Raw genomic sequence first — 21,625 nt, 5'->3', positions numbered from 1 at the left:
CTTTTCAAAAGATAAATGAAACGTTTTCACAAGAAAAACAAAACCCTTAAATTCCTGATGGCATTTTGTCACATAAAAATAAAGATTTTAGGATGTTGATATCTCTTTTAAGTTTCTGGAGCTTCTTCATATAGTTGTGTTTACAAGAGATGAAACACTCACACTTTACTTTATAGACACAGAAGTATATATTACACTTTTTTCTTTGAGTAGTAAGGAAAGAACTCAATAAATATTTGTTGAAGAAATAAATACATCTGGCATGATACTGCTGTCCATGCGACATGTGTTCCCAATCAGATAGTTTTCTCTCTGCCTTTAGTGGCTTTACCAGCAAAATAAGTTTTTTTAAAATAACAAGAAAAACGATGAAAATAAATTAACAAAAGTATCTAAATAAACATAAAGATGAAAAGGGAAAAATATATATATCATGCATTTTGTCCCTGGATGTGTTTCAATCCCATCTGAAGCTTTTTCTTTAGGCTTGTAAATCTTCAAAGGAAAGCTCTACATAAAAGCAAATTAAAAAATAAAATGTACTGAGTTCCTACTATGTAATCAGCACAGGGACAGGTTCAAGTGTTTTGGGAAACAAAAAATATATAAAACATGACGGCCCTGAACCTTGAGGAAAAAATTTTGCCAGAATCCCTATAAAGAGGGGTACCTTCAGCCACTGTGTGATTAAGAAAGTTACCTAGGCCTTAGATTGCTTATATGTAAAAGGAAAGGTTTACTGATAAATCTCCCTCGCAGAAGAATTCCAAATAATTTATGTAAATATTCCATCCTGAAGGGAGGGAAACATAAATCCCTACTTCTTAAGTGAGTTCTCCACATGATTTCCGTCCAAAAAGTACGGTATGGATAATAACTTTACAATGGAGAAATTAGACAAACATTACCTCTGGCAAGTGACTGAAATTAACATCAACAGTGAAAAATCACGTTAATTATTTGTTTCCTTTCTATTAATTCATGAAAGGCACATTTCCTCTGTGTTTTTTCTCCCCAAAACCCAATCACTAGGAAAAACATCAAATTCCAATAGAGACGTATCCAACAAAATATATGACCAATACTCAAAACTATCAAGGTCATCAGAAATAAGGAAAATCTGAGATACTGTCACAGCCATGTGGCGTCTAGGGAGACAACTAAATGTAATGTGGGATCCTGAATGGGATCCTGAACAGAAAAAGGGCATTAGGTAAAAACTAAGAAAATCTGTTTGGGGTGATAAAAGACTTTTGGTAATGAGTGATGATGATAAGTAGCACAACACTGTGAATGTAGATAAACAGTGAGAATTGTTTTAATGTAACATTTTTTGTGATCTATATATCTTTATGAAAAAAGACAATTTAATTTTTAAAAAATGGTCAAGATGGGTTATTTTGTATTATATATATGTCACTATAATGAAAAAATTTTAAACCTAAGGAAATCTGAATAAACTGAAATTTTGTTAATAAAAATAAATCAATATTGGTTCACTGATGACAATAAATGTATCATACCAAGGTAAGATGTTAAGAATAGGGGAACCTGGGTGTGAGGCTATATGGGAACTCTGTACTACCATCTCTCAATTTTTCTGTAACTCAAGCTGTTCTAAGAAATGAAGTCTATTTTTTTTTTAATTGAAGGGAGACAAAGATTAATCAACTATTAATATAACCCAGCTCCCTCCCGAAAATGACAAAGAAAAATGTTTCTCAAATCAACGAAAAACATAAGCAAACAATCAGAAAAATTAATGCCAAGAATATGAACAAGCAAATCACAAAAGAATAAAAAACTATGCCAAGATATTCAAACTCGCAGGGTTGTGGAAGGATAAATGAGATCATGTACTTAGCATTGTGTCTGGCACACAATAAAGGCCATTAAACCATAACTCATAAAGACAGGAAAATTTAAATAGAAAATATGTAATATATATGTTAAATACACACACACATACATACATATATATAATCAAAACTAGAAAACACTGAAAAAACTTACAATGCCCAAAGTTGGAAAGAATGTGGGGAAACAAACTCTGTCATAATCTGTGGGTGGAATATAAATACCCACATCCTTTTTGGAAAACACTTTGGCAATATTTTTAACTTTTTATTTTGAAATAATTTCAAACATACAGGGCAGTTACAAAAATAATACAAAATCTATAGAGAATCAAATATACCCCCCTACCCAGATACCCAGATTTACTAATTTTTAACATTTTCCCACATTCATTATATCATTCTATCTCTCTCTATACCTATATTTGTTTTCTAAACATTTGAGAGGAAGTGGCATATATCATGCTCCTTGAACATTTAATACTTTCATGCGTATTTCCTAAGAATAGGGATATTCAGTTATGTAACCACCTGAAGTACAGGTATCAAGTTCAAGAAATTTAAACACTGATGTGGTGGTGATTGGAAACTGTGTACCCCAGAGAAGGAGGTTCTAAATCTAATTCATGAATATATCTAATTCACTTTTGTGGCTGTAAACCCACTGTAAGTAGGACCTTTTGATAAGGTTACCACCGTTAAGGTGTGTCCCACTTCAATAAGGATGGGTCTTAATCCTATTACTGAAGTAATTTACAAGAGAATGAAATTCAGAGAAAAAAACACAGGAAACAAGCTGAAAGGGAACCCAGAAGGGAAGGAAGAGACCAGGGAACACCACCTTGTGCCCTGCCATATGACAAGAACCAAGGGTCACTGGCCCAGACAACCACAGTCTTTCCTGGAGAAAGCATCACCTTGATGATGCCTTGATTTGGACATTTTCCTGGTCTCAAAATCCTGAGTGAATAAATTCTATTGTTTAGGCCAACACATTTCATGGTATTTGCTTAAGCAACCTAGAAAATTAAAAGAGATGTAAAGCTTATAGTCTAATATTTCAACTTTTCAATTCCCCCAATAAAGTCTTTTTGGGCATTTTCTCCTCCATTTTTAGATCGAGTCCAGGATCATGAATTGCATTTAACTGTATTGTCCCTATTGTCAATCTCTGGCTCGTTTTTTAAATTGTGGAAATACAAACACAAGATAAAATTTTCCATCTCAACTACTCCTCCCAAGCATACAGTTCAGTGGGATTAATTACATTCACAATGTTGTACTACCCTCACCACCATCCGTTTCTAAGGCAATATCTTATAAAGTACACACATATATACACACATGTAAACACACATGTATTCTCTGATTGAATGATTCCAGTACTCAAACTTTATCCTACAGAAATATTAACACAACTGAATAAGACACCTGTATATAGATTTTCATTGCAACAATGTAACAGAGAAAACTGGGAATAATCTGTGGTGGTTTGAAGCTGTTTGGAGCCCAAAAAACAATGTTCTTAAAGTGAATCCATTCCTGTGTGTATGGACCCATTCAAAGCAAGACCTTTTGGTGAGGAGGATCTTAAGATGTGCCCCATGAGGAAGACAAGGGTCAGGGAGGTGGAGAGATCACTTCTCTCCCAGAAAAAAATAGCTAAAGGACAGGCGGAGACTGTCTGGAAGGTACTTTGGGGCTCAGGGTAAGGAAAGACACACCCCAGAAGAGAGAGGGACTAAGGAAAAATCCTATGAGTGGAGCTGCAAAAGCAGCAGCAGTGGTCACCCTTCCCCCACCTACAGAGCAAAGCGCAGGCTGAGGACTGCACTGGCTGCAGACTGACTGGACTGCAAGGTTCCTCTTCCCTCAGCAAAAGGGAGTGGGAGGGACAGAACCTACAGCAAATTCAGATTTTAGCCGGGGAACTTGGCCTGCAGCATTGGAGAGGATGCACACTTCCAGGCCCCCCTGGGATCTTGACATTGTTTGCCCTGAGAGCAAAAGATACTTTGCCTGCTCAAATACCGGCCCTACTGCCCGGGGCTGGTTGCTGAAGAGGCACAGGAGGGAGGGTGTAGCTGGCCAAGTGTGGAGAACAGCCTCTGAAAAAGTTTGTTTGTGAGGCCTGGCCAGCCCTGAGTACCACTGCTTCTGCACCACCCACAGACCTGAGAAGTTACAGTGAATGCATTCCCCCCAGCACTGGAGTTCTGAGCTGAGAGGTTTGCCCAAGAGCATCATCCACTGATCTGACAAGTGCACAAAAAAGAAAAATAATAATAAATAAATAAAAGAGGCAAACCAGTGCCTTTACTGCCATACTCTCCAAAGCCCTTGGAAACTGGCTGCATCTGATTACTGGGTCCTTAGCCCTGGCTTGAGCATTTAAACAGGGGCAATTCTAAATATCTAGAACAAGTTGAACCAAGAGTCAAAGAGCAGTAGTAGCACATGGCTACTTAACAGTAAATCCCTAGGTAAGAGAGAGAAACTGAACATCCGAGTAAAGGCGGCATCAGAATCAGATGCTAGACATGAGGAAAAAATTACAAGCCATACAAAGAAAAAGGAAGATATGACTCAGGCAAAGGAACAAATCAAAGCTCTAGATGAGACACAGAACTTGAAACAGTTAATCAATGAGGTTCATATAAAACTCCGAAATCAAATCATGAAGTTAAAGGACAGCATGGCCCAAAATGAAAGACTTTAAGAAGACACCGGGGAAGCGAACTTGGCCCAGTGGATAGAGCGTCCACCACATGGGAGGTCCGCGGTTCAAACCCTGGGCCTCCTTGACCCGTATGGAGCTGGCCCATGCGCAATGCTGATGGGTGCATGGAGTGCTCTGCCACACAGGGGTGCCCCCGTGTAGGGTAGCCCCATGCGCAAGGAGTGTGCCCCGTAAGGAGAGCCGCCCAGCGCGAAAGAAAGTGCAGCCTGCCCAAGAATGGCGCCACACACACGGAGAGCTGACACAACAAGATGACGCAATGAAAAGAAACACAGATTCCTGTGCCGCTGACAACAACAGAAGCGGACAAAGAAGAATAAGCAGCAAATAGACACAGAGAACAGACAACCAGGGTGGGGAGAAGGGGAGAGAAATAAATAAATAAATCTTCAAAAAAAAAAAAAAAAGATGACACCGGGTGAGTATTATAAAAACTAAAATTTTGGATAGAAAAATAGAGCTTATGGGAATGAAAGACACAATACATGAGATTAAAAATACAAGAGGGGGGAGCAGATGTGGCTCAAGTAGTTAGGCTCCTGCCTCCCACATGGGAGATCCTGGGTTCGGTTCCCAATGCCTCCTAAAGAAGACAAGCAGATGCCACAATGAGTAGATACTGCAACCAGCAAATGCCGCAACCAGCAGATGCTGTAACCTCCACAACCAGCAGACACCACAACCAGCAGATGCTGCAACCAACAGATGCCACAACCCAGCAAATGCCGCAATCCAGCAGGAAAAGCAACCAGCAGGGTGCAGGAATGGCTCAAACAGTTGGGCACTCACCTCACACATGGGAGGAGGTCCCAGGTTCGGTTCCTGGTGCCTCCTAAAGAAGATGAGCAGACAAACAAGAGCATCATCTCAGTGTGGGGGTGGGGGCTAAAAATAAAAAAGTAAAGGATTGGGAAAAGGAACAAAGAGAACTTCAAAATAAATATTAATTACAACAGAGGCTCATGATTTGAAATCATGGAAGAATCAGCAACACAGAGGAAAAAACTTAAATTGAAGAGAAAGAAGAACAGTGAGAAATAAAAAAAATAAAAAATATATATATACAAAAAAAGAACAGTGAGAGAAAAGAATGTAAAAAAATGAGCAGAAACTCAGGGAGTTGAATAATATGAAGTGCACCAATATACACATCATAGGAGTTCCAGAAGGAGACACGAAGAGAAAAGGGGCAAAAGGAGTATTTGAAGAAATAATGGCCAAACATTTCCCAACCCTTAGGAAATACATGAATGTACATGTCCAGGAATCACAGCATACTCCCATCAGAATAATCCAAACAGACCTAACCCCCAAGACACGTAATATGCAGAACGCCAAATACCAAAGAAAAAGAGAAAATTCTCAAAGCAGCAGGGAAAAGTGAAACATCACATGCAAGGGATCTCCAATAAGATTTACTGCAGATGTCTCTTCTGAAACCATTGAGGCAAGGCAGTGGTATGATATACTTAAGGTACTGAAAGAGAAAAACTAGAGCCATGAATACTTCATCCAGCAAAACTTTCCTTCAAATATGATGGTGAGCTTAAAATAGTCACAGATAAACAGAAACAGAGATTTCATGAACAAGAATCCAGTTCTGCAGGAAACATTAAAGGGAGGTCTGCAGGCAGAAAAGACAAGAGAGAGAGGCTTGGAAGACAGTGGAGCGGTGAAGAATATCAGAAAGGATAACCAAAAAGGTACAAAGATGGACAAAAACAAGATATGACATATGAAAGCCAAAGTATAAAATGGTTAAGTAATGCCTTTACAGTAATAACACTGAATATTAAAAAATAAAATAACACTGAATGTTAATAGATTAAACTCCCCAATCAAAAGACATAAGCTGACAGAATGAATAAGAACACATGAGTCATCCATATGCTGTCAGCAGGAAACTCATCCTAGACAGAAGGATGCAAAGAGACTGAAAGTAAAAGGTTGGAAAAAGATATTTCAAGCAAATAGTAGCCAAAAGAGCAGGAGTGGCTATACTAGTGTCAAAAAACAGGCTTTAAATACAAAAAAAAAAAAAAAAAAAAAAGTAATAAGAGATGCAGAAGGCCATTCTATATTAATAAATGGGACAATCTGCCAGGAAGGAGTAATAGTCATAAATATCTAAGCACCTAACCAGGGTGCCCCAAACTACATGAGGCAAACTCTGGCAAAACTGAAAGGGGAAATAGATATAGTTGGACACTTCAACAGGCCACTCATATCAATAGCTAGATCAATTAGAAGATCAACAAGGAAACAGAGAATTTGAACAATATGAAAAACAAGCTGGACCTGACAGACATATACAGAACATTGTACCCTAAATCAGCAGGTCAAACAGTCTTCTCAAGTGCTCATGGATCTTTCTCCAGGATAGACCACATGTTGGGCCAAAACATAGCTCTCAATAAATTCAAGAAGGCTGAAATTATACAAACTACCTTCTCTGGTCATAATGGATTGAAGATGGAATGCAATAATAAGCAGGAAAGAGGGGAAACTGCAAATATATGGAGGCTAAACAACACACTCTTAAATAATCAATGGGCCAAAGAAGAAATTGCAAGCAAAATCAGTAGATATCTCAAGATGAATGAAAAAAAGAACACAATGTATCAAACTTAGGAGATACAGAGAAGGCAGTGCTGAGAGGGGAATTTATAGTTCCAAATGCCTATATTAAAAAAGAGCAGATCAGGTATAGATCAGTGGTTTAGTGCACGCTTCACATGTACGGAGTCCCAGGTTCAATTCCCAATACCTCCTAAAAAAAAAAAAGAGGAAAAAGCAGAAGAACCAAAATCAAAGAACTGAACTGGAGAAACTAGAAAAAGAACAGCAATCCAATCCCAAAGCAAGCAGAAAGAAAGAAATAACAAAGATTAGAGCAGAAATAAATGTAACTGAGAACAAAAAAACAATAGAGAGAATCAACAAAACCAAAAGCAGGTTCTTTGAGAAAATCAATAAAATTGGCAAACCATTACCAAGACTGAAAAAGAAAATAAGAGGAAATGGCAAATAAATAAAATCAGGAATGAAAGGGGGGACTTTACAACTGACCCCACAGAAATAAAAAGGATAAGAGGATATTACGAGAAACTGTATGCTATACATTAGACAACCTAAATGAAATGGACAAATTCCTAGAAATGCACAAACCTACATTGATGCTACAAGAAATACAAGAACTCAACAAACCAATCACAAACAAAGAAATTGAATCAGTCATCAAAAATCTTCCAACAAAGAAAAGTCCAGGATCAGATGGCTTCACAGGTGAACTTTACCAAACATACTGAGAAGAATTAATACTAATCCTGTTGAAACTCTTCCAAAAAATTGGAAAGGAGGGGAAATTACCCAAAACATTTTATGAAGCAAACATCACCCTAATACCAAAGCCAGATAAAGAAAAGAAAATTACAAGGAAGAAAAATTACAGACCAATCTCTCTAATGAACATAGACGCAAAAACTTTCAACAAAATACTTGCAAAATGAATCCAACAGAATATAAAAACAATTATACATCACAATCAAGTGGGTTTTATTCCTGGTATGCAAGGGTGGTTCAACACAGGAAAATTAATTAAGGTATTATACCACATTAACAAATTAAAGGGGAAAAACACTTGTCCATCTCGATTGATGCAGAAAAGACATTTGACAAAATCCAGCATCATTTCTTGATAAAAGCACTTCAAAAGATAGGTAGAGAATAAAAGTACCTCAACATAATAAAGAGCATATATGAAAATCCCACAACCAACATCATACTCAATGGGGAGAGGTTGAAAGTTTTCTAAGATCAGGAATAAGTCAAGGACACCCACTGTTACCACCTTTATTCGACACTGTACTAGAAGTTCTAGCTAGAGCAATTAGTCAAGAAAAAGAAATAAAAGGCATCCAAATTGGAGAAAAGGAAGTATGCCATTATACACAGAAGACATGATCCAATATTTGGAGAGTCCCAAATATGTACAACAAAGCTACTTGAGCTAACAAATGAGTTCAGCAAAGTGGCAGGATACAAGATCAATAAGCAAAAATCAGTAGCATTTCTATACACTAGTAATGAGCAAGCTAAGGAAGAAATCAAGAAAAAAATTCCATTTACAATAGCGACAAAAACACTCAAATACCTAGGAATTAATTTAGCCAGGAATGTAAAGGATCTGTATTTAGAAAACCACAAAACACTGCTAAAAGAAATCAAAGAGGGCTTAAACAAATGGAAGGACACTACATGTTCTTGGATTAGAAGACCAAACATTTTAAAGATGTCAAGTCTACACAAATTGATTTGTAGATCCAATGTAATACCAATCAAAATTCCAACAGCCTACTTTACAGAAGTAGAAAAGTCAATTACCAAACTTATTTGGAAAGGAAAGGGGTCCCGAATAGTCAAAAGCATCTTTAAAAAGAAGAGGGAAGTCAGAGGACTCATACTCCCTGATCTTGAAGAGTATCACAAAGCTACAGTGATCAAGGCAGCATGGAACTGGCGTAAGGATAGACATATTGATCAATGGGATCAAATTCAGAGTTAAGAAACAGACCCTCACCTCTATGGTCAACTGACTTTCAGTAAGTCTACCATGTCCACTGGGACGGAATAGTCTCTTCAGTAAATGGTGCTGGAAGAACTGGATATATATAAGCAAAAGAATGAAAGAGGACCCCAGCTCACTCCCCATACAAGAATCAACTCAAAATGGATCAAAGACCTAAACATAAAAGCCAAGACCATAAAACTCCTAGAAGATAACATAGGGAAACATCTACAAAACCTTGTAGTAGGTGGCGGACTTGGCCCAGTGGTTAGGGCATCCGTCTACCACATGGGAGGTCCGCGGTTCAAACCCCAGGCCTCCTTGACCCGTGTGGAGCTGGCCTATGCGCAGTGTTGATGTGCGCAAGGAGTGCCCTGCCACGCAGGGGTGTCCCCCACGTAGGGGAGACCCACGCACAAGGAGTGCGCCCCATAAGGAGAGCCGCCCAGCGCCAAAGAAAGTGCAGCCTGCCTAAGAATGGGGCCGCCCACGGGAGAAAATGACGCAACAAGATGACGCAGCAAAAAGAAACACAGATTCCCATGCCGCTGACAACCACAGAAGCAGACAAAGACGACGCAGCAAATAGACACACAGAACAGACAACCGGGGTGGGGGGGAGGTGGGGGAAGGGGAGAGAAATAAATAAAAAGATTAAAAAAAAAACAAACCTTATAGTAGGTGGGGGTCTCCTAAACTTTACATGCAAAGCATGAGCAAGAGAAGAAAAAATAAATGGGACCTCCTCAAAATTAAACACATCTGTATCTTAAAGGACTTTGTGAAGAAGGTAAAAAGGCAGCCTACACAATGGGAAAAAATATTCAGAAATCACACATCTGCCAAATGTCTAATATCCATGATATATAGAGATCCAGGAAAAGGATGTGGCTTAAGCAGATGGGCATTTGCCTACCACGTGGGAGTCCCAGGTTCAGTTCTCAGTGTCTCCTAAAGAAGAGCAAGACAGCAAGCTGACACAACAGGCCAGTGCAGCAAGCTGACACAACAAGATGACACAACAAGATAACACAATGAGGAAACACAATGAGAGATACAACAAGCAGCGAGCAGATGTGGCTCAAATGATTAGGCACCTCCCTCCCACATGGGAGGTCCCAGGTTTGGTTCCTGGTACCTCCTAAAAAGAAGACAAGCAGACACAGAGAGTATATAACAAACAAACACAGAGAGGGCAGACAGTGAGCACAAACAATGGGGAGTGGAAAGGGGAGAAATAAATAAATCTTTTTTTAAAAATGACCATAAGATTAGAAGAGGAAACAAACATAACTTTTCTTCTAAAGAAGAAATACAAAAGGTGAAAAAACACATGAAAAAATGCTCAGCATCACTGGCTATTTGGGAAATGCAAATCAAAGCTACAATGAGATATTTCACACCTACTAGAATGACAGCTATAAACAAAACAGAAAACTACAAGTGTTAAAGAGGATGTGGAGAGACAAGAAGGCTTATTCACTGCTGTTGGGAATGCAGAAGGGTACAGCCACTGTGGAAATCATTTGGCAATTCCTAAGGAAGTTAGATATAGATCTACCATGTGACCTGGCAACACTGCTACTAGGTATATACACAGAAGAACTGACAGCAGTGACACAAACAGACATCGGCACACCAATGTTCATAGCAATACTATTCACAATTGCCAAAAGATGGAAACAACCCAGGTGTCCATCAACTGACAAATAGATAAACAAACTGTGGTATTTACATATTAATATGATGGAATATTATTTCACTTCTAAGAAAAAATGAATTCGTGAAGCATATGAAATGTGGATGAACCTGGAGGACATTATGTTGAATGAAGCAAGCCAGGCACAAAAGGACAAATACTGTATGATTTCACTACTATGAACTAAATATAATGAGTAAACTCATGGAGTTAATAGCTACAATATAAGTCACCAGAGAAAAGAATGTAGTTAGAAAATGGAAATCTAAGGTTAAATCTATGCAAAATTGGTAAAAAGCTGTCTGGGAATGTTTGGAAACAGAAATGGTGAAAGTACATCATAGGATTTGTAATTAATAGTGCTAAAATATGGTTATGACAGTGATTTGTTTTCTGGTTTTTGTTTGTTTTTGAGTAAGGAAAATGCTCTAATATTGATTGAAGTGATAAATGCATAACTCAGTGATTATACCAAATGCCACTGATTGTACACTTTAGATAAATTGTATGGTTTATGAACAAAAAATAATAATAGGGTGAGTTGAAGGAAAAATACATGAAATATAAGATATGGACTATAGTTGGTAGTAATACTTTGATGATGCTCTTTCATAATTTGTTACAAATGTTTCACAACAATGCAAGGTCTGTGGTGGGGTGATGTATGGGAGCCCTGTATAATGTTATCCATGTTTGTTTTGTATGTTCACAACTTTGACTATATATTTATTGTTCATATATATTCATATATGAATGATACACTTCAATAAATTTTTATTTTTTGTCCTTTTTTTTTTTTAATTTTTATTTTAGGAGGCACCCAGGATTGAATCAGGAACTCATACATGGGAAGCAGGCACTCAACCAACTGAGTTACAACCACTCCCCAGTAAATTGCTTTTAAAGTGGGGGGGGGAAGATGTACCCCACTTCATTCAGGGTAGGTCTTATCCTCTTATTGGAGTCCTTTATAGGAGAATGAAATTCAGAAAAAGAGAGAAAGCCACAGAAGCAAGAAGCTGGAAGCAAGGAAACCCGGAAGAGAAGGGAGAGACCAGCAGATACTGCCACGTGCCTTGCCCCGTGACAAAGGAGTCCAGTGAACACCAGCAGCTAGTGTTCAAGAAGATATATTCTTGATGATGCCTTGATTTAGACATTTGCACAGCCTCGAAATTGTAAGCTTGTAAGCTAATAAATTACCTTTGTAAAAGCCAATACATTTCATGGTATCTACTTTCAGCAGCTTAGCAAATTATAGCACAGTACATAACTCCATAAACAGAGTTAAACAAACACAATACAACATTATTATGCAAAATGTGGTACATGTATATATGCTGTCATGGAAAACACAAGGGGTGGGATAAATAAATAAATCTTTTAAAGGGGGGGGGCAGAAGGAATTAAACCAGGTTAAGAATATTTAACACGGGGGTCTTCCATTTATACTTCAGGGGAACCAAACCTGCACGCAAAACTGTGTGTACATATAATACATAAGCACATTTTCTAAGGAAGAGCCCACAACTCTTACCAAGTTCTGAACAGAATCTCTGAGCTCCAAAAAGGGTCACTAAACAATCACTGAAATGTCTCCCAAGCTTTGAGCATCTGAGAAATATACAAAGGTTATATGCATGAGGAAACATGTGAGGAGGAAAAAAAGGCCCTCAATTAAGCTTTTAAGATCATATTAAATGCCTCGACCACAGAACACAAACTTTCATTTCAAGACTCCTAAATCTAAGGGTATGAAGGAAGTTATTCTTCAGACAACTTATAGTCACTCCTTAATTACAAACCCCAACCAAAAATGAAAGAGCAAAAATACTGTTTAAAATGTGTTGGTGACAAGTTCATGCTTAAATCTTACATCTTAAATTTTTAAAATCTTACACCTAAAGTAAGATCGCAGAAGCAAAAGAAAGCAAAGATTAAGTAATAGTCCCATTTGGCACAGTAGAATAGCTGAAATGGACTATAGCTTTGTAAAGGTTCAGGATTAAGATAAGTGGATTAAAATAAAACAAAAGCAAGTTAGGTTTTACACATAGTTTGCCGGCTTTCTTTGAGCATAAACAAATCTTTTTCTGGAGGCACATGGATGGAATTCAATACTTTCACAATTAATATGTCATGTATCTTAAATACTACAGCCACTTTTAGAATCAATAAGACTTTATGAGGCTTGGAATAAATGAGTTGATATATCAGGGATACTCTCTATCCTAAAATGAAAACATACCTTAGGATAGCAATAGTAATTTTGCCCTCTAGGGAACATCTGGCAATGTCTGCAGGCATTTTTCATTGTCCTGACTTGGGGGTGGGGGGTGAGTGCTACTGGAATCTAGTGAGTAGAAGCCAGGGATGCAGCTAAACATCTTACAATACACAAGTCAGTCTCCCCAAAGCAAAGAATTATCTGGTCAAAAATGTCAATAGTGCCAAATTGAGAAATTCTTAGAAGATGGCTGAGTGAACACTGAGTCTATGCCTTGAGATGATCAACTTTATCGCTTATCCTAGAAATCCTGACTCAATCGGCTTTGTTAATTTGTTTAGAAATATTAACACCTTGCCAACTACCATGGGATTTACTGAAATGACACTATTTTCAAAGTATTATTTAAAAGAAAGTTGATTAATTGGCTTCCAATTTCTCATAACCATTGAAATTCCCAAAAGCCATAGTCAAAGAATTAATGCTAAAAGAGGAAAAGTTTTATACATAAGCACAAATCCGATGACTCTCACAAACACTGTTGGGCATAAAAAGCCAGTCAAGGGGAGAGGGTGTAGCTCAGTGATTTGAGTGCCTGCTTCCAATGTATGCGGTCCCAGGTTCAAGCCTGGATACATCCTTTAAAAAAAAAAAAAAGCCAGACAAAAAAAGAATAGAGTTTGCATAATTCCTTTTATATAAAGTGTAAGAACAGGTGAAAACTGATCTCTCATGTTAGGAATCAGTATAATGGTTACCGCTGGAGAAAAAAGGTATAGAGATATAAGGGGTATACAGGGGACTTCTGGGATGCTGATAATTTTGTACTTCTTAATCTGGGTGGCAGTTACATAAGTACACTCACTTTGCAACATTTCACCAAGCTGTATACTAATGATCTGTGCACTTTACTGTATATACAGGTAATACTTCAACTAAACTCTTTCCTTTTTAAAATATCATATAGTTATATCCTAAAAACCTAAGCATTTTGACACAGAAAGCCAAATTAATATCAACTGTAAAAGTAAAAGTGCTTGTTACAGAGGCTGGTTTCAAAGAATTCAAGGATGACACCGACTGAAAACCGTGATCATATAGCAAACAGATGTATATTCAAGTTACTATATCTCCCAGCTTAACAAAAAAAAAAACAACAAATACTAATAAATGCATCTGAATTTATCCTATGGAGAGTTTATTTGGGTTATTTCCCCCAAAATTAAACTGTGAACTGTTCTCAGAGAACAGGTTCTAAAATAAATGTTGTCTTACCTAATCCTATATTTTCTCAAAGTTCCCCCAAACTAAACCCCTCTTAGCCCTCAACTCCTTATGATAAGGTTTCTCCAGGATGCTTGTAAAATTGCCCACCACTCCCAGTACCCACCTTCACAATATATCAGCTTACACATACGAAAATTGGTATGAATGCCTATTCCAGAGACTACTCTTATCCTCTCCCAGCATCTCACAATCCAAACCTCAAATTCCTGATATTCTCCACAAGCTTCCTTCCCAATAGCACCACAAAACTAGGCCACATGCTATCCCATTATTTTAAATCCTGTTCTGCCACCCAAATAATACCAAAAGTTGCTTCTGCAAACAATTCTGCCTCCCGATTCAAAGCCCAACACTGTAGCTAATATCTCCAAGGCTTCTCTTCCCATTAGTGCCCCCTATCACCACTTTCCTGTATTCAAATCTACCCCATTTCTCACCCCAAGCCCCAATCTCTGCTTTCTTTTTTATGAATCTTTCCCTAAGTACCCCTGACAAAGATCTAGAGGAGAAAAGGTATGAAGGAACATGCTCTGCCCTAAGTGAAGATAGGAGAGAAAAGGTTGCTCAAGTCTCAAATCAAAAAACCACGTGGATGGGCTGCAAAGTCTGGCTGCTGGATTCTGAAACGAGTTCCATCACTTACTAACTGGAAGGCTTTGGATAAGTGATGTCACAACCTCAGTTTCCTCAAGTATGAAATGGATATAATAAAAACAATGGTCTCAGAGAGTTGAGGATTAAATGAGCTCATGCCCACTAAGCTCTTTTCACAAATTCAAGGTAAGCTCTCAATAACTGACAGCTTTTCCTAGGTCCTCTTTTTGAAAGGAAAAACAGAGAGGGTGAAAGGTACTTTCTTTAAGTCTCTTTAATGCCAATATTACTGAAAACTCTCTTCTTGGGGGACAGAAAGGGTTAGGAGGGAAGAAATTACTTATATATGTGGGTGATACAAACGTTTTTGACAGATCCCCAAACTCGGCAATCCTCCTTTATTATCGCCCCCACACAACTTGGGCCCAAGAAGCGCTGAAAGCCATTGCCAAAAAAATGGGGGGAAGACAAGAATATATATATCAATTCTTCCACGGATTCTCATTAGACATGAAATAGGAAAGAGTCCTCCAAATCGCTAAGATGCATTCCTTGAGGCGCTGGAAATTAAGAAGGAAATCCCCAGGTCCCATATACATTTCTCTTGAGAGACTGAGGAGACTACTTTATAACAGGAGGAGATTAAAAGTAAATTGTGCTGGATAGAGTGCAAACTATAACATAAACTACAGTTCACCGTTAGCAGCAATGCTTCAATATGCACTCAGCAATTGTAACAAATGTACCATACTAATGAAGGATGTTGTTAATGTGGGAAAGTGTGGAAGGGCGAGGGAGTGAGGCATATGGGAATCCTCTAAACTTTTTATGTAACATTTATGCACTCTAAAGCTTCTTTAAAAATTAAAATTAAAAACTAAAAACGTAAATGCTAGATTTAGTAATAGAAGGTGGTGCTGCAAGCAAAACACGGTAAAAAGAAATCAATGCCACTGAACTGTACACTTTTTTAAAAAGTTAAAATGGCAAATTTCATGTTATAATATGCTATCATAATTTTTTTAAAAAGTAAAAGGGAGCAATGTGGCTCAAGCGGTTGAGTGCCTGCTTCCCACATCGGAAAGTCCCAGGTTCCGTTCCTGGTGCCCCCTAAAAACAAAGAAATAAACAAGCAAACAAACCAAAAAACTAACTCAGGGGAGCCAAAGAAGCTCAATGGTCGAGCGCCGGCTTCCCACCTACGAGGTCCCGGGTTCAATCCCTGCCCCGGTACCTCAAAAAAAAAAAAAAAAAAAAAGTAAATGTTAGAAACTCTAAATAGCCACTTCCCTTCTCTCCCAGGAAAGAGTACCAACTGGTTTCCCCCACAAGGAAGTTAGAGGATGCGGAAAGGAAAGAAAAAGCACTTTCCCTAGGGACAGAAGGGCTTCCCCGTGTCCGTTTCCAGCAGAAACAGAGAAGGATTTGCGCAAGGGAATCCCCAGCTCCCCTCTGGGGCAGAGCCGGGCTCCGACCGGGGCCCCCAGGGAGTTTCACAAAGTCTCTTCCTCTTTTCTTAGGAGCGCATCTCCTGTCACAGGATTTCACCCGGATGTCCCAGAGGTTCGGCCATCTCTGCAACCCCTCCCCTCACAAGATCTCCTGACTGGCCTCCTCACTCCGAGTTCTGCCCTGCTGACTTCTCAGGGTTTCCCGGATTGCACTCAGCCCAGGGCCAGCCCGCGAGCCTGCGGGGTTACCTGCTGAGACCGGAGCTCCACATGTAGGGCCCGCGCGGCAGAACCGGGAGGCAGCACAGCCGCCGGGCCCGGGGGTGGCGCGGGGACCGGGCCCCCGACCGACGCTGAGGCGCTCATCTTGACCCAGGGGCCGCCAGGCGGCGGTGCCGGCACACCTCTGGCATCCGTCCCCACCTCTTAGCCACGACCGCCGAGCCCCTGCAAGCCTAGAAACCCGCCACCCGAGAGGCAGGACCAAACTCCCCTCCACCGACTGCCGCTGCCACCGCCGCTGCTGGCTAAGGAAGAGCCATATTACCGCAGTGCAACCCCAGCAGCCCCGCCGAGACCTGGCTTGCTCATTGGCTCAGCTCTTAAGGGGGCGGCACCCACGGCGCCCAAGGTACGTGCTATTGGGCAGAAGGCCTGTCCATCACCGACTGGAATGGGCTGGGGGCGGAAGAACCCGAGGATGGGTCTGTCACGCCGGAATGAAACCTGGCGCGTTGCTTCTTCTTTTTTTAGTCTTATTGGTTCTTTCACTACCAAGGGGCGGGGTCTCCTGGGGGAGCCTTAAGGACCATTGATCTAGGTCGCTGTCAATTGTCAGTAAAAGGAAAGGGGCTGGGTCTGATTAGGTAAAGAGAGCGCCTGGGCTCCAGCGTCACGTGCAGGAGGCAGGCGAGTCACCTGATCAGCGAGAGTCAGTCTCTGAGCCTGTTCCGCCCTAACCTAGTTGTCGTGGTAACAGGCCTACGGTAAAGGGTGGGAATGCTCTTGGTGCCAACTGGGTCGAGATTCCCTGCAGGCTGTGAAGAGCCATTTCCCGAGGTGTTACAGTGAACAAGTCGGAACTGAAAAGGAATAGTTCTGCAGAGAGCCGCCACGCAGAATGCGGAACCAGGGACTTGGGAAGTCCCACCAACTCCATCACGCCCGACTCTAACCCACAAAGCCGCGCCCCTCCTCCACTACACTGACTAGTACGCTGATGTGCAAGCTGTGTCAGGACGCTGTTTCACATCTACAGATGGGTTGCTTATGCTGTCCTTGGGAAGGCTTTGCTACTCTTCTCCTGGCTAATACTTGATCACGCATCAAATCTCAGCTCCGGGGTCCCTTCCACCAAAAGACTTCTCTGATCTCAACGCCTGTGCTTGCTTCTGCCATAGTCCTGATAGTTCAGTAGCATTGTCGGTTGCCTGTACTCTGAATCTCCAGTGCCTGACACAGAAAGAATCAAATGTTTTTTTGAAGTAAAGGTCCAGCTTAAATGCCACCCCTTCCATGAAGTCTTAATAACGATAGCTTCTTTGGCAATTGCTTCTATAATAGACATCACTGAGTCACTGCAGATTATTATTGATCTGCCTGTCTTTATCATAGACTCTGCATTTCGCCACTTCCTAGACTGATACAGCAGAAAGAAAAAAAAAATACACAGGATTTTAGAGTCAGACACAAAAGGAATCAGCACTTTTAGAATCTTGAGTCTGCCACCTTCTAGCTATCTATGTGTCCCTGTGAAAGTCATTTCCCCTCTCACTTTCTCAGCTTCAGTTTTCTCATATATTAAAATAGTGATAAGGTTGCTCTGGGGATTAAGTAAGTTAACATACTAGGTAGAGTACCCAGCACAAGACCTGGCATACAATAGCTACACTCAAAAAATTTTAAAAAAAGGTAACCGTAACTTTTTTTTTTCCTTAGGTATTGGTGGCCGGGGAATTGAATCCTGGAACTCTGTATGTGGGAAGCCAGTGCTCAACCACTGAACCACAGGGCCTCCCCAACTTGGTTTTTTCATTTTGTTTTGTTTTGCTTGTTTGTTTTTGTTTTTTCTAGGAGGTACCAGGAACCAAATCCTGAGCCTCCCATGTGGGATGCAAGTGCTCAACTGCTTGAGCCATATCCTTTCCTTGTAGCCATAACTTTAATGAGTAGAGTTTTCTGTTTGGGGTAATGGAAAAATTTTGGTAATGGATGGTGGTGATCGTACCACAACAATATGAATGTGAGTAATACCATTGAATTATATACTTGAAAATGGTTAAAATGGGAAATTTTATATTGTATATATGTTACCACAATAAAAAACAATTTTTTTTAAAGCATACCATCTTTCCAGTGTATTCTGAAGCCTGAATATATCTTGAATCTGGCCCTTGAGCTGGCTCACATGGATGGCTCATTGTCTCTGAAACATGGAATAATTCCTCCTCCTGGATCCTTGGGTTTATGCTCTGGTGTTGGTGGAGAGGAGAGCGGTTGGGAATTCCCCCCACAATGCATCTGAATCAACTCATATGGTGCCAAGTACTGGTGGAATTTCACAGAAATTCACACATTTCTGTTTCCAAGCTGCATGAGTTGCCTAGGGCTCCCATAACAAAGGACCACAAACTGGATGACTAACAAAGCAGAAATTTATTCTCTCATAGTTCTGGAAGCCAGAAGTCTAAAATCAAGATGTTAGCAGAACCATCTGCCTTCTGAAGGCTCTGGGGGAAAGTCCTTGCTTGCATCTTCCAGCTTCTAGTGCTCAGGTGTTCCTTGGCTCATGGCCACATTATTCCAGTCTCTGCCACTGTCTTCACATGGCATTCTCCTCTTCTTCCTGAGTCTTCTCTTCTGTCTCTTCTTGTAAGGATACTAGTCATTGGATTGAGGGCCTACCCAGATAATCCAGGATGATATCCTCTCAAGGTCTTTAAATTAATTGCATATGCAAAGATCCTTTTTCCAAATAAGTTCATATTCACAGATTCCAGGGGTTAGTACATGGGCATATCTTTTGGGGTGCCCCATTCAACCCACCACACAAGGTAAGAAAATAGATCTATAGAGAGAAAACAGAATCACTTCTTCCTCTTTGGGGTGTCAGCTCTGAATATTGACTAAATTTATAACTTAATTTGTTCAGCAAATGTTCATTGGGTCAAGTCTTTTGCTAGGTACTGGGAACACAGGAAGGAATTGGACCCAGACCCATCCCTATGCAGGTACATCTGTAGAGAAGGTCCCAACTCCTTGTAGAAGACACCAATAAGTAAACAAAGAGTGATAATCCAGATGCTCAGTGCTGAGTATGCAGGGAAACCCAGCAGCTGTGGGAGCCAGACTGAGAGTCAGATTACACAGTGGAGGGAACATTTAAGCTGGATATTGAAAGGTCAATAAGAGTATTCTCTAGGCAGGGAGGAAGGAAAGGACATTCCAACTGAGAGAGCAGGATCTGTTCTAGCCACAAATTTTTCCTAACGTCAAACTCTACACCAAACTGACAACCTGGTGCTGGAAATGCAGAACTCAGGTAAACAACCCTTCTCTAGACTTTTCCACACGTGCCACAAACATTAGGAGAGAGGAAATTCCCACCACCAGGGATTTGGGGAAGACCTGAAGAAGTAGCCTGCTCTTTGCAAAGTATTCAACAGTATGCAGGAAATGTGTTTAGCACAGTGGCTTGGGCATGGTAAATGTCCAATAAATGGGGCCTATCATTATTATTATATGTGGCAGTTTGATATTCTTTATGAATTCCAAAAAGAGATATTGATTATGTTGTAAACTTGTCTGTACCTCTGGGCATGTATATTAGTCAGCCAAAGGAGTGCGGATGCAAAGTAGCAGAAACCTGCTAACTTTTATAAAGGGTATTTATTTGGGGCAGAAGCTTACAGTTACCAGGCCGTAAAGTATAAGTTATTTCACTTACCAAAGTCTTTTGCTGTATGTTGGAGCAAGATGGCTGCCAGCATCTACAAGGGTTCAGCCTTCCTCTACTCTCCTCTAGAGTTCTGTGGTCCCAGGTTCTTCCAATATCATCTGTAGGCTGGGATAAGTCTCATCTCTCTCTTGGGTCTCATTTCTGTCTGGGTTCAGCCACATTACTCTCTCCACAAGGCCAGCTATAAACTATCAAGTGAATGGCTTGTCTGTCTTCCTGGGGCCTCTGCCATGTCTGTGGAGCTGCCTCTACTCCTCTGTGTTTCTCTTCTGTGTGTTTAATTTCCAGGGCTCCAGTATTAAAAACTCTACCTAATGCCTGTGCCTTATTGTTTTCCCTGTGAGTCCCCACCCACCAAGGGGGCAGGGACTCAATGTCCTACTGATGTGGTCCAGTCAAAGCCTTAATCATTTAATCAAGTAAAAGTGAAACCTCTGAATCAATACACTCTAATATGCCCAGAGGAAAAGACCAGTTTACAAACATAATCCAATATCTCTTTTTGGAATTCATGAACAATATCAAACTGCTACACTATGATACCCTTTAAGTGATTTAAAAATTCAAAGGCTTTACATTTACTTGATTAAATCGAGATTAGGACTTTGATTTGACCACGTCATTAGGGTGTGCAGGGTTGAGTCCCCATCCCCTTGGTGGGCAGATAAAACAGACTCTCACACAGAAAAGAAACACGGAGGAAGAGAGACAGCTCCTCCATAGATGCAGAAGAGGGTCCGGGAAGAGAGATGAACCACTCCCCTGATAATTTACCGCTGACCTTGTAAAAAGAACAGTGCAGCTGAGCCTAGAAAGAAATGAGCCCCAGGAAGAGAGACGAGCCCTATGCTAGCCTACAGCTGAGACTGGGAAGAAGCTAGACCCATGGAGCCTTTTTTTTCCCATGGAGCCTTGAGAGGGAAGAGGAAAGCTGAACTCTCACAGACATCACCTGCCATCTTGCTTAAAAAAGTGGCAACAGAGTTTGGTAAGGAAGTAACCTTGGGTTGGATTCTTTGGACCTTGTAACTATAAGCTTTTGCCCCAAATAAATACCCTTTCTAAAAGCCAACAGATTTGTGGTACTTTGCATCATCACCTCTTTGGTTGACTAATACAGAATTTGGTACCAGAAGTGGGGTGGTGCTTTTGCAATTACCAAAATACTAGAAGAATTTCATAAATGAGTAAGGGGTATTTTTTTTTTTTAGGAATTGTAAGCTGCTTGTTGGAAAAGGCCTAGATT

General features: G+C 40.2%; 1 protein-coding gene and 1 long non-coding RNA gene across 6 annotated transcripts in view; one reads left to right on the top strand and one right to left on the bottom strand.

Annotated features, from left to right (window-relative positions):
* The window catches only part of UVRAG (UV radiation resistance associated), a 402,827-nt gene extending 385,794 nt beyond the window's left edge, over nucleotides 1–17,033 (bottom strand). The window contains exon 1 of one of the 5 annotated variants that reach the window (XM_058305983.1): nucleotides 16,671–17,033. In XM_058305983.1, the coding sequence (XP_058161966.1) occupies nucleotides 16,671–16,787 (117 nt within the window). In that variant the 5' untranslated portion in view covers nucleotides 16,788–17,033. The remainder of the gene's footprint in view (nucleotides 1–16,670) is intronic. The other 4 variants (XM_058305987.2, XM_058305986.2, XM_058305985.2 and 1 more) reach the window with 4 other exon arrangements.
* LOC139439887 (uncharacterized) lies at nucleotides 16,977–18,760 on the top strand. The gene is made up of 2 exons (XR_011649982.1): nucleotides 16,977–17,052; nucleotides 18,360–18,760. It is a non-coding gene; the product is annotated as an uncharacterized lncRNA (long non-coding RNA).
* Nucleotides 18,761–21,625: the final 2,865 nt, after the last annotated feature.

This window comes from Dasypus novemcinctus, chromosome 10 (assembly GCF_030445035.2).
Source record: "Dasypus novemcinctus isolate mDasNov1 chromosome 10, mDasNov1.1.hap2, whole genome shotgun sequence".
NCBI lineage: Eukaryota > Metazoa > Chordata > Mammalia > Cingulata > Dasypodidae > Dasypus > Dasypus novemcinctus.
Note: the sequence above shows the minus strand (reverse complement) of the source record. Positions and strands in the feature narration are given on the sequence as shown.